At 44.2% G+C, this 13,053-nt stretch overlaps 1 protein-coding gene across 5 annotated transcripts; it reads right to left on the reverse strand.

Annotated features, from left to right (window-relative positions):
• Positions 1 to 1,684: 1,684 nt before the first annotated feature.
• Positions 1,685 to 10,676, reverse strand: SNRPE (small nuclear ribonucleoprotein polypeptide E). Of its 5 annotated transcripts, none has more exons than XM_063597790.1 (5): positions 10,045 to 10,676; positions 9,536 to 9,576; positions 8,035 to 8,097; positions 6,656 to 6,734; positions 1,685 to 1,908 (listed from the first exon to the last, which is right to left on the reverse strand). In XM_063597790.1, the coding sequence occupies exons 1-5, from the start codon at positions 10,226 to 10,228 to the stop codon at positions 1,853 to 1,855; spliced, it is 423 nt and encodes a 140-aa protein (XP_063453860.1). In that variant the 5' UTR covers positions 10,229 to 10,676; the 3' UTR covers positions 1,685 to 1,852. The 5 variants fall into 5 exon arrangements, with proteins under 5 accessions (XP_063453860.1, XP_008974839.2, XP_003823029.1 ...); XM_008976591.5 differs by having other exon boundaries at positions 10,015 to 10,639; XM_003822981.6 differs by having other exon boundaries at positions 9,536 to 9,562; positions 10,045 to 10,197.
• Positions 10,677 to 13,053: the final 2,377 nt, after the last annotated feature.

Genomic DNA, 13,053 nt, shown 5'->3' on the forward strand with positions numbered 1-13,053 from the left:
ATCAAGACCCCCTCAGCAACCAACAGCCATTCCAGAAAAGCTGACATAACCCAGGGCTGCCAACAAGAGCAGCTTCCCAGCAGGATGTTTTAGTAACCTTAATGAGGCAGAGAGCAACGCCTCTCGTAAATTCTGGTTGGAAGAAACAATCTAGAGATGGTGGAAAAGTACAACTTAAAAAGCAAACACCACAGGCTCCAGTAGAGCAGGAAAGCAAGCAGAGATTTCTAAATACAGAGCTCAATTGTAAGAGTTCACTGTACCTTAATTCTCACTATTATCATTTGCTCTGTCAAAAATAGAACCTTCCATGTCTTGATCCATTCAGAATAAGCCACAGCAGGCACAGCTCTGCTTCCACAGGGCAGCCAGGTCAGAAAGGCCACACAGGGAAATGGAAAAGGCAGCCAGCAGGTTTTCTTAGAGATTATACTCCTCTGGGCTTTTATCCTTCTTCCCAGCTATTCTGGTGCCAAGAAAGCTGCAGGGAGGTCTTTGCTCTGCTCTGAAAAAGCTTCAATTCAATCTTCTCACCAGCAGGGCTGAAGCAGTCTCAGGGCTGTAACTCCCTCTGCTGCCCAATGTTTTCTTTGCATGTTGTGATCAGTTTAATTAATTTCAAACTCAAATGTTAAAAGAACTAATGCAGCCCTTTATTTCAAAACATAATCAAAAGAGCATGAGTTCAGACAGGAGGAATATAGATGGAATGCACAGTTCAAAGCTGGATACACTTCTGCATTCACCTACAAATCTCCTCTATCTCAGAAAGGATTTCTTTTATTCAGTTTCAATGAAAAGTCTCCTTCACAGGCATGTAGAAAAGCAGGAGCCAGACTTCTTGGTCCTTCCTCACCCGTCCTTAATAACAACATTGCCTTTAGCAGAACTTAAGGCAGGCCTTATTCATCTTTCAAGATCCAATTTAAATAGCACTTAGAATGAGGCATTAAAACCACCTGCTTACCAGTCTGTTTCACTGTATTGATTCAACAGTGTCTAGCTAACAGCAGATGCTCACTATCTAACAGGATTCTAACTAGAACCATGTGCGATACTGGGGGAAGGGAAACCTGTCCACATAAGAATTCAACCAGCAATCACTGGGGGAAGAACCAAAATTCTTAAGAGATAAGAATAAGAGACAGGTGTATTTCTCCAACATACCATTATTCTGCCTAACAATTTGCCTACCAGCTATGCTTGTGATCCTTTTCAGATTACCAATCTCAGTCTCTTTCCTGTAAACTCTTAACTGATTTTTAATGTACTTGAAAGGCACTTCATTCTTTCCCTATATCCAAATACTTCTCACATTCTGATCTTGGCGATAAAATTCACAAAGACCTCACAGTGACTCAATGAGAGTGTTGAGCAATACTGACCCCATTAAATAATGTACCCAACGTATTTAGGATAGAAACTCTGGTATTCCAGCATCCAGAACTACAAGTGATGAAGACATTTATTAGTGCAATAACTCTTATTTATTTTTCTGAACCCTCCCCTTCTCCACCTCCCAATACTGGAAGCTTACCCATCAGGCAGAATTCCTAATCTGCCTCAAAATCTACAGGTCCAAGCTCTGCGAATACCAAGTGCTCAAGGCAACTGCGACCCTTCAGAAAACTAAATACCAACAACGAATGGTGTTACTGTGTAAAAAGTTTCTACTGCTGAATAGTAAGAAGCAATGTAAATTTTTTAATACAAACAATCCCATAGTATTTATTGCCATCTTGTAGTAACACAAGGGTAATCAAAACAATATGAATAAATGTTCACATTGGACAAAGGACATCTAAAAACAAACTGTATCCTTCTCAACAATTTCTCACTTCACTGATCATTTCTAGTTGGAGACACTTTGTAGCAGAGTAATATTATCTCCTTTTAGCATGATCCGACCTGCAACACAAAAACAACAAAAAGCTATTAATAGCCACACACTCAGATGTTTTACTCTCAGAATTTTGTATCCAGTTTTTGAACAATATTTTGAAAATGCTTTCTTATAAAAATATGTGAACATTTTCAAGTGTCCATATAGTGAAAGGCTTTCTGGCTCCATTAGAATACATTTATCTTTTCAAGAGACTAACATAGGTAGATGACATTTCATGACAAATATCATTTCTATGGACTAAGTCAACTCAATAGGCCTCATACAACATTTCCCAATGCTGAATTTGTAATAAAAGTTTGGAAATGAGTCGTATGTCAAGTTTGGGAAATACAGCATATTATAACTCCATTCTTAAAGCTGTTAGTATATTAAAGACTCCACCCTATCTTTACTAAAAATACAAAATTAGCAGAGCCTGGTGGCGCGTGCCTGTAATCCCAGCTACTTGGGAGGCTGAGGCAGGAGAATTGCTTGAATCTGGGAGGCGGAGGTTGCAGTGAGCCAAGATGGCACCATTGCACTCCAGCCTGGGCAACAAGAGCAAAATTCATCTCCAAAAAAAAAAAAAAAAAAAAGACTCCATCCTACAATAAACAAACCTGTTTTACCCAAAATTTCCTAAGGTTATTTAAGACAATACTTTTCTGAGAAATTTATAAACATCTTCAGGAACACTGGTGTTCACTGGTAGAACGGTTTGAGACACGTTGATGTACTCCAACAGTAATTAAACTGTTCTACTTTCCCAGGCTTCTGCAGGTATTAATAACATTTTATTCTACAGGATAAATACTACCATGGGAATTCAACAGTTGGTAAATAATTTATGAATAATATGACCTCAGTAAGGCTAAGCTTGCCCGTCCTGGCAAGACATCTTTAAATCTAAAAAACCCGGCTGGGTATGGTGGCTCACACCTATAATCCCAGCACTTTGGGAGGCCAAGGTGGGTGGAATGCCTGAGCTTAGGATTCGAGACCAGCCTGGACAACACGGTGACACCCCGTCTTCTACTAAAATACAAAAAATTAGCCAGGTGTGGTGGCATGCACCTGTAATCCCAGTTACTTGGGAGGCTGAGGCAGGAGAATCGCTTGAACCCAGGAGGTGGAGGTTGCAGTGAGCTGAGATTGTGCCATGGCACTCAAGCCTGGGAGACAGAGTGAGACTCCGTCTCCAAAAAAATAAATAAATAAATAACAATAAATCTAAAAAACCCAGGCTTTCATAAAAATAGTCTAAGCAGGAAGCAGCCAGCGAAACACCATACTGCTTCTCAAAATCTACTTTCCACATATCTAGTTCAGGTTGAAGAGAATCCTGAGGGTCTGAAAGAGAGACACCTGAAACCCACCACTGATAAAAGTATTAGTGAGCATTTAACAAATAAAGACAAAATGCCTAAATAAACCTCAAGTGAATGAGATGTTAACAGAAATGATTCAGTGTGTCTTGATGAAACCGTGAATCCTAAGACCATTCATTAACTGGGTTAAGAAATACCATTCATTGCCAGGCTTAGTGGCTCACACATGTAATCCCAGCATTTGGGAGGCCGAGGCAGGTGGATTGCCTGAGCTCAGAAGTTAGAGACCAGCCTGGGCAACACAGTGAAACCCCGTCTCTACTAAAACACAAAAAATCAGCCAGGCGTGGTGGTACACGCCTGTAGTCCCAGCTACTTGGGAGTCTGAGGCAGGAGAATTGCTTGAACCTGGGAGGCAGAGGTTGCAGTGAGCCAAAATCACGTCATTACACTCCAGCCTGAGCGACAGAGTGAGACTCTGTCTCCAAAAACAAAAGAAATACCATTCATTGTTCAAATATTTTTTAGTTTCTATTATGTGCCAGGCATTGAGTTAGGTACTGAGCACACTGGGATCAAAAAAGGCATGACTCATACACTTACGGTGAAGCATCTGATAACAGGAGAGACACTAGTAAAATAATTTCAATAATAAAGGTTTTACTACAAACTCAGGGAGCACATAATCCCGCCTTCCCCCATCCCCAGCAAAACCAAATTAAACTCTGAACTTTTCAGAGCAGGGCTTCCTAACCCCTGGGCCACAGACCAGTACCAGTCCTGGTCCCTGTTAGAAACTGGGTCACACAGCAAGAGGTGAGCAGTGGGCGAGGTGGCGGAGCTTCATCTGTATTTACAGCCACTCCCCATCACTAGTATTCCCGCCTGGGCTCTGTCTCCTGTCATATCAGTGGAGGCCTTAGATTCTCATAGGAGCGCGAAACCTATTGTGAACCGGGCAAAGAGGGATCTAGGTTGCGCACTCCTTATGAGAACCTAATGCCTGATGATCTGTCACTGTCTCCCATCACCCCCAGATGGGACTGTCTAGTTGTGGGAAAACAGGCTCAGGGCTCCCACTGATTCTACATGATGGTGAGTTGTATAATTATTTCATTATATATTACAATGTAATAATAATAAAGTGCACTATAAATGTAATGTGCTTGAATCATCCGAAAACCATCCCCCACACCCCAGTCCACAGAAAAACTGTCTTCCACAAAACCGGTCCCTGGTGCCAAAATGGTTGGGGACCACTGGTTTTTGTTTTTTTTTTTTGAGACAGAGTCTCGCTGTGTCGCCCAGGCTGGAGCGCAGTGGCGTGATCTCAGCTCACTGCAAGCTCTGCCTCCCAGGTTCGCGCCATTCTCCTGCCTCAGCCTCCCGAGTAGCTGGAACTACAGGCACCCGCCACCATGCCCAGCTAATTTTTTTGTTTTTTTGTTTTTTTCAGGAAAGACAGGGTTTCACCGTGTTAGCCAGGATGGTCTTGAATTCCTGACCTCGTAATCCACCCGCCTCGGCCTCCCAAAGTGCTGGGATTACAGGTGTGAGCCACTGCACCTGGCCTAGGGGACCGCTGTCTTAAAAGAAGTGATATTTGATCTGAGCTCTACAGACACAAGGAATATCATATACAAAGATTAATGGTTGGGCAAATCTGCAGATTCAAAGAACTGAAATAAGACAAGTGTTGCTAAAGCTCAGAAAGTGAGGCAGTGATACGAGATGAGCAGAGGGAGATAAGACTAGATCATGAAGATCATTAGATTTGCAGAATCATTAGATTTTTTTTTATCCTAACAGCAACAGGAAGTCATTGCAGTATTTCAAGCAAAGGGATGACACATGTTCAGACTGGTGTTTTTAAAAGATGAGTGAGGCCTGGAAAGCAAACTGGAGGTAGCTGCAGAGAAATCAATTAGTAAGCTGAACTGGAAACTGGTGCCATTCAATAAAGCAGGAAATAATAATACAATAGCTCTAAACAGTGTGAGTTGGAATTGAGTTTGCTTTCTGATATGCTGACTTTAAGAAGCCTTTGAAACATTCAAGTAGAAATGGTGAATAGGCCCAGACAAACAAATTTAGGAGTCAGTATATATAGATGGTAACTGAAGCTGTACTCCAGTGCCTAGGCAGACAATACTGAATGACAGGAGGGCCTAGAACCAAGCCTGGAGCAACTCATTTAGTGACTGGGTCCCAAGAATGAATATATAAGTCTGAAAAATAGCCAGAAGTGAAAAATAAAAACCCAAGTATAATATCGTAGAGCCAAGGTGTGATACTGCAAAATATTTATTTGGTCTTCAATCCCATACAACTCCTAAAATCCTTAGAATCTCTAAGATGTTGCCTTTTTGTATGCTAATGATTGACTGATGGCCAGCAGCCCCTACAACGTTTCAGCATGGGAGCTGCTCACTGAAAGGACCAAGGCATTAGTGATGTCGGACTTTCAGCCCCACCCTCCCACCCGGGGAGGAGGAAAGGAGCTGAAGGTTAAGCTGATCACCAACGGCCAATTTAATCAGTCATGCCTACATAATGAAGCTTACATAAAAACTGAAAACAATGGGGTTCTGATAGCTCAACATGTGGAGGTTCCCAGAGTGGTAAGCTTGCAGAGGGCACAAAAGCTTCGCATCCCTTCCTATATGCCTTGCCCGACGCATCTCTTCATCTGTCCTTTTTGTAATATCCTTTACAATAGACCAGTAAATATAAGTGTTTCCCCGAGTTCTGTGAGCTGCTCTAGCAAATTAATCAAACCAACGGAGGGGTCATGGGACCCAGTTTATAGCCAGTCAGTAAGAAGCACAGGTAAAACAATCTGGAGCTGACAATTAGCATCTGGTGGAGGACTGAGGGGCATGGAAGGCAATCTTGGGGATTGAGCCCTCAACCTCTGGGAACTGACGCTATCTCAGGTAGATAGTGTTAGAACTGAACTGAACTTGATGACTCCGAGCTGATGTCCACTGCCGAATTGATTGCTTGCTTGGTGTGTGGGGAAATATGCCCATACATCTGGTCACAGAAGTCTTCTGTGTTAATTATTGTCAACTGAGGAAACAGAAAAATCTCCTTGGGTTTTTCCTGCCACTCAGACAAGGGAACAAAGCACTTTAAGGAGGGAGCAGCCAACAGTGCCAAATGCTGTTGAAGAGTTTAATAAAATGAGGATTAGTACTGATCATTAGATTTAATACCACTAGTCTTTGGTTCCCTTGGTGAGAGCTCTCTGGGTGGAGAAGCCAAAATGGAGTGTGGTGAGGAGTGAGTAGTAGAGGATGATTTCAAAAGTGTACTACTACTCTGAATAATAACTTCTCAAATGCAAAATAAATTCAAACATGAACTGAGTTGCAGGTCACTGAATTCTGCAAGTGAATAAAATATTTCTAGAATTCTGTAAGACCACTTCTATCCTTACCCAGTTGTTTTCTTGACTTTGTTTTAGAATGAATCTCTTCTGCATCATCTAATACAAGGTTCATATACTCATCAAAACCCTAGAAAAATAAACAAACTGTTATCTTCAAAGAAAATCACATTCAAACCATTTTAAATGAGTATACCTATGCAGATAAAAACTCCAACTAACTTCAAAGATTCACTCATCTCAAGCCCCACCCCACCTTCCACCCAAAGTTGTGTTTTTTTGAGAAAGGATCTCACTTTGTCTTCCAGGCTAGAGTGCAGTGGTGCGACCTCGGCTTACTGCAGTTGGACCTCCTGGGTTCAAGCAATTCTTCTGCCTCAGCTCCCCCCAAGTAGCTGGAACTACAGGGCGCACCACCATGCCTGGCTACTTTTTGTATTTTTGGTAGAAACAGGGTTTCATCATGTTGCCCAGGCTGGTCTCGAACTCTGGAGCTAAAGTGATTCATCATGCTCGGCCTCCCTAAGTGCTAGGATTACAGGCGTGAGCCACCTTGCCCAGCAAAATATTTAAAAATTAGCTGGACATGGTGGTGTATGCCTATAGTTCCCAGCTACTAGAGGCTGAGGTGGAAAAATCACTTGAGCCAAGGAGTTCAAGATTGCAGTGAGCTGAGAGCACCTGGGTGACAGAGCCGGCCCCCAACTTAAAAAAAAAATTTAGGGTAGCCTGCTATCCCAGAAGCCTTATTTAACTAACCCCACTGAGCTCTCTATTCAGGTATCACCTAACCCACAACAAATAACCCCACCCTCCCTAATTTCATTTATTTTGTCCCCCCTCTCCATACTAACATTGTCGCTCAATATTTTTTTTTCGAATAATTTTTAAAAGTTAATTTTCAGCCAGGCATTGTGGCTCATGCCTGTAATCCCAAGACTTTGAGAGGCTGAGGTGGGAGAATCACTTGAGCCTAGGAGTTTGAGACCAGCCTGGGCAACACAGTGAGACCTCATCTCTATAAAAAATAAAAATTTAGCAGGCTGTGATGGTGCACGCTTCTGATCCTAGCTACCTGGGAGGCTGAGGCAGGAGGACTACTTGAGTCCGGGAGGTTGAGGCTGCAACGAACCATGATTGTGCCACTGCACTCCAGCCTAAGCAATAGAACATGGCCCTTTCTCAAAAATCAAATACAAATTTTCTTCTCAACATAGACAGAGGAAAGAAAATGAATTAAAATTATTTTCCCTATTAAAAACTACCCAATCCTTATCGATCAACAATGAAAAAAGGCTAAACAGCAGCACCTGAAAAACTTTCCTTAGGTTGGATCTTTGACTTTTTATACACTGTTCTGGCTAGACACTTTCTGTTAAGTCTTTTTCTACGACCGAACTGCTATGAGATGAAATCGCCTGGATACTCACAATGATACAGCCTTCTATCCGCATATTCACTTGCTCATAGAGCCACACCTGAATCCGCGATCTCTGAAATAATCATAAAAGTGGAAACGTTAAAAAAAGAAAAATAGGGCCGGGCGCGGTGGCTCACGCCTGTAATCCCAGCACTTTCGGAGGCCGAGGGAGGTGGATCACCAGGTCAAGAGACAGAGACCATCCTCGTTAACATGGTGAAACCCCATCTCTACTAAAAATACAAAAAAAATTAGCTGGGCGTGGTGGCGCACGCCTGTAGTCCCAGCTACTCGGGACGCTGAAGCAGGAGAATCGCTTGAACCCAGGAGGCAGAGGTTGCAGTGAGCTGAGATCGCGCCACTGCACTCCAGCCTGGGCACAGTGAGACTCCGTCTCAAAAAAAAAACAAAAGAAAAACAGGCCAGGTGCCTCGATTCACACCGTTCCCACACTTTGGGATGCCAAAGCGGAATAATTCGCTTTGTGGCCAGGTGTTCAATATAAGCCTGCGCAACATTAAGCAAGATCTCCCCGCCCCCCGCCCCCCCAAAAATTGAAGTATACAAAACCTAACCATTTTGGTCAAACGACAAGAGAAATATGGCTCCTAAAAAAATTGTAATGAATGTAAGTCAAAAGTTTTAACTATTTAGCCCATATCTAAGAATTATTCACCAATAATAATAACCTCAAAGAGAATTTTCATTTAATAAGTTCTATATTGGAACTGTATAAGCTAATAATTTTCCTGTGATTTTGGGACTCAATATTTCTTACTGCTTCTGGTCTCAATCCATTAAGAGTGAAAGTTTTTGACAGCATAGCACAAAGCAGTAATTTCTAATGACCAAGGGCTTATCTCCTGCAGCAAAATCCAGTTCCAAAACAAAGCTTTCTCATGTCACACACCTAACAACTAGGACAGGAGCCCTCAATTCAGGTGGTTAAAAATTATTATCACCTGAAATTAATGTTTTTCAGTTGTGTTATCACACTATAAAATTTAAGTTGCTAAAACTTCCCTCAAAGGAAAGCAGCTGCCACTAAACTCCTCTGAAGCTACCCCTTCTCTCTTCCTTTTTTCGTCTTTAAGTTTTCCCACAGGTATTAAACACACCACCTCTTGACATGGTTTAAGTTGGCTGGGTTTTTCTTCCAATGTTTCATCCTAAAGGGGAGAGGTTCCAATGTTCTAGCCATAATCACTACTAACAAAACTACTGATGCCCAAATACCATGGTCAAGTCTGCTAATAATACTTTTTGGAATTAAAAACTATTTTTGATCTTGCAAAGTAATGGATACAATTCTTTGCATGTTGGGAAGTGGCATGGATACACACCACTTCATCACATTAGTGCTAAGTACTCCTTCCCCTCAATTACCCTCCAATCTCCAGTTACATCTATTTTTAAATTCTAGAACACAGCAATCGCTCAGGTTAACACAAAAAACTAAATCAGTTCACCTCTTATTTAAAAAGTAGTTACGAAACAAGCAACTTACGTACATTTTGTAAGTATCTGAAGATGAGGTTCTGCACCACAGTGGCTAAGGAAAAAATACAAAAGCAGCATAGACTCTGCTTCCTGAAACAACTGGACGACCCTATTCCCGTCTCACCTTTGTTTACTAAACGCGAGGTCTGGTGCTTACGCAAACAACAAGTGCCCAGCTGGGCATTCATTAGGGGTCTTCTAAAGACTAAAGAACATCCATTCCACTTTCATTCCCCTGGAGTTTCCCAAAACCGTTAACTCCCGTTTTCACTCCGCACCTAAAGTTCTCTTCCCTCCTTTTGCCGCGTCCATTCCTGCATTCCCCACGGCAGGGGTCCACCCAAGACCACCTTCCCACCATCACGGTTCAACTACCCGCGCTTTCTTCCAGTCTTGGTAGCCCCGGGGGCTCATGGGATGTGGATCCGTACTCCGCTATCCCAGGCCTGCTCTCAGCCTGCGCCTTCGCACCCCGTATTCTGACCCGAACCTCCTAGTCCTGACATCCTGCGTAGGATACGATGGGCTGCACCATAACCTTCTGCACTTTCTGGCCCTGGCCACGGTACGCCATGGTGGAATTTCACAAAGCGAACAACCGCACGCTGCCTCTGAGAGCAACTTCCGGAATAAAGAACCGGAAGCGGAAGTGTGAAGGTCACGCGGCGGCATGGGCGGCTCCTGGGAAATGCCCCTCTAGCCATGAAGTCACGTTTCTCCGCTGCATGGCCTCCGAGGGAGGCCAAACTGAGGCGGCTGCGCTGTGGAAGGTGGGCCGGTCCTACAGCGCCACTTGGAGGGAGGCGGGAGGAGGTGCCTTCGGTTGTATAGTGGCCGTGGTATGGGGAGTGCCGTCCTGTCTCCAATTTCTTTTCTTTTTTTTTTTTTGAGGCGAAGTCTCGCTCTGTCGCCCAGGCTGGAGTGCAGTGGCGCGATTTCAGCTCACTGCAACCTCAGCCTCCAGGGTTCAAGCGATTCTCCTGCCTCAGCCTCCCGAGTAGCTGGGACTACAGGCGCCTGCCACCACGTCCGACTAATTTTTTGTGTTTTTAGTAAAGACGGGGTTTCACCATGTTGGCCAGGATGGTCTCGATCTCCTGACCTCATGATCCGCCCGCCTCGGCCTCCCAAAGTGCTGAGATTACAGGCGTGAGCCACCGCGCCCGGCCTGTATCTCCATTTTCTGAGTTAGCTTGAAAAGCCAAAATCGTCCCAGTGTGTATCTCTATGTGTAAAATGAGTTAATTTCGTGCCTTTCCTAAAGCCTATTTTGCTGGAGTTTAGGCTTGATAGCAGCGTTGTGGTGGAAAGGGTAGGGCGGCAAGGAGCCCAAACTTCAGGCCTCCCACCTCTGGCAGTCGGCCAGGGGCGGTCTGCATTCCAAAGCCAGATGCCTGGTTCCCTCCAGTTACGGATTCAACTCTCATCCATTTCGTGGAGAGTTACTGTTCAGGTGGCAACTGAGGGTGGCGATTTACCAGGAAGACGCTGAAATCCACATGCTGGGCGCAAATCCAGCTCTTTTAGAGTTGGGTGACCAAGGATAAATTACTCAGCCTCGCCATGTCTTGGCTTAGTTTCCAAAACGGAGATTATAGTAAAGATTAACTTTACTCAGGGGCTTGAAGATTCAATGAAATAATTGTCTATGTGTGCACACAGTTAGGCGTCAGCCAGTGTCAGAACATGTCCTTCCCTGGATAACACAGCTACTAAGTGGAGCAGCTGGAATTTGTTAGGTGTGCCTGACCCCAAAGTCCACCTACCTTTCCATTGTGTCATGGCTTGTGGCCTGGCAGAGATTTCATTTAATTGGCATACACATGTTATAGAGGAGGAAACTGAAGTTTAGACTTTTGAAAGGACTTGCCTAAGGGAACACGGATTAGGGCAAATGGCAGAATCAAAATTAGCTTTTCTGAGGGCTTCTGTTTAATGGGGATAATAGTAATAACGACTTCAGAAAGGGGTTGAGTTGAAAGTGATTTTTAAACTACACAAAGCGGCCAGGCTCACGCCTGTAATCCCAGCATTTTGGGAGGCCGAGGCAGGTGGATCAACTGAGGTCAGGAGTTCGAGACCAGCCTGGGCAACATGGTGAAACCTTGTCTCTACTAAAAATACAAAAATTAGCCATGCATGGTAGCACATGCCTGTAATCCCAGCTACTTGGGAGACTGAGACAGGAGAATCACTTGAACCCAGGAGGCAGAGGTTGCAGTGAGCCGAGATCATGCCACTGCACTCCAGCCTTGGTGACAGAGTGAGACTCCGTCTCAAAAAAATAAATAAGAATAAATAAATAAATAAACTACACAAAGCTGGCAAATGCATGGGATAACTATTTCCTTTAAAAAATTTCAGCCAGGGCTGGGCACAGTGGCTCATGCCTGTAAATCCCAGCACTTTGGGAGGCTGAGGCGGGCAGATCACAAGGTCAGGAGTTTGAGACCAGCCTGGCCAATATGGTGAAACCCCGTCTCTATTAAAAATACAAAAATTAGCTGGGCGTAGTGGTAGGCGCCTGTAGTCCCATCTACTCAGGAGGCTGAGGCAGGAGAATTGCTTGAATCTGGGAGGCAGAGGTTGCAGTGAGCCGAGATCGCGCCACTGCACTCCAGCCTGGGTGACAGAGCAAGACTCTGTCTCAAAAAAAAAAAAAAAAAAAAAAAAAAATTTCAGCCAGGTGCGCTAGCTCATGCCTGTAATCCCAGCATTTTGAGAAGCAGAAGCAGGAGGCTTGCTCAAGCCCAGGAGTTCAAGACCAGCCTGAGCAACATAATGAGACCTTGGCTCTACAAAAAAATTTAAAAATTAGCCGAGCCTGATGGTGCGTGCCTGTAGTCCCAGCTACTCTGGAAGCTGAAGCAGGAGAATCTCTTGAACCCAGGAGGCAGAGGTTGCAGTGAGCAGAGATCATGCCACTGCACTCCAGCCTGAGCAACAGAGCCAGGCCCTGTCAAAAAAAAAAAAAAAAAAAAAAGATTCCCTAGCTGGGTTTTGTGGCATGGCCTGTATTCCCAAGAACTAGGGGAGGCTGACGTAGTAGGACTGCTTGAGCCTAGGAGTTCAAGAGTGCAGTGAGCTGTAATGGCACCTATAAATAGCCACTACACTCCAGCCTGGGCAACACAGTGAGACCCAGTCTTTAAAAAAATCATCCCCCCACCCAAACCCAATAGAGTGTCATGTTGTCTGACTTTAAGACAGCGTGTTTATTTATTTTTCCCCACTGCCCTCCCTCACCTTCTTTTTAGACAGGATCTCCTGATATGGCACAGGCTGACATGCAGTGGTACAATCTCGGCTCACTGCAACCTCCCCACCAGGGCTCATGCGATCCTCCCACCTCAGCCTCTGGAATAGCTAGGACCACAGGTGTGCACCACCACACCTGGCTAACTTTTTGTATTTTTAGTAGAGACAGGGTTTTGCTATATTGACCAGGCTGGTCTTGAACTCCCGGCCTCAAGTGATTCTCCTGCCTTGGCCTCCCAAAGTGCTAGGATTACACGTGTTAGCTGAACCT

Source organism: Pan paniscus, chromosome 1 (assembly GCF_029289425.2).
Source record: "Pan paniscus chromosome 1, NHGRI_mPanPan1-v2.0_pri, whole genome shotgun sequence".
Classification (NCBI taxonomy): Eukaryota; Metazoa; Chordata; class Mammalia; order Primates; family Hominidae; genus Pan; species Pan paniscus.

What these genes read in the sequence shown, in the direction of transcription:
- SNRPE (XM_008976591.5), bottom strand. Translation starts at nt 10,228, where the DNA reads ATGGCTAGAGGGGCATTTCCCAGGAGCCGCCCATGCCGCCGCGTGACC. An exon ending in CAGGATGTCAGGACTAGGAG is followed by an intron (nt 9,577 to 10,014) that starts GTTCGGGTCAGA and finishes TTTTTTCCTTAG; the next exon opens with CCACTGTGGTGCAGAACCTC. An exon ending in GGATAGAAGGCTGTATCATT is followed by an intron (nt 6,735 to 8,034) that starts GTGAGTATCCAG and finishes TTATTTTTCTAG; the next exon opens with GGTTTTGATGAGTATATGAA.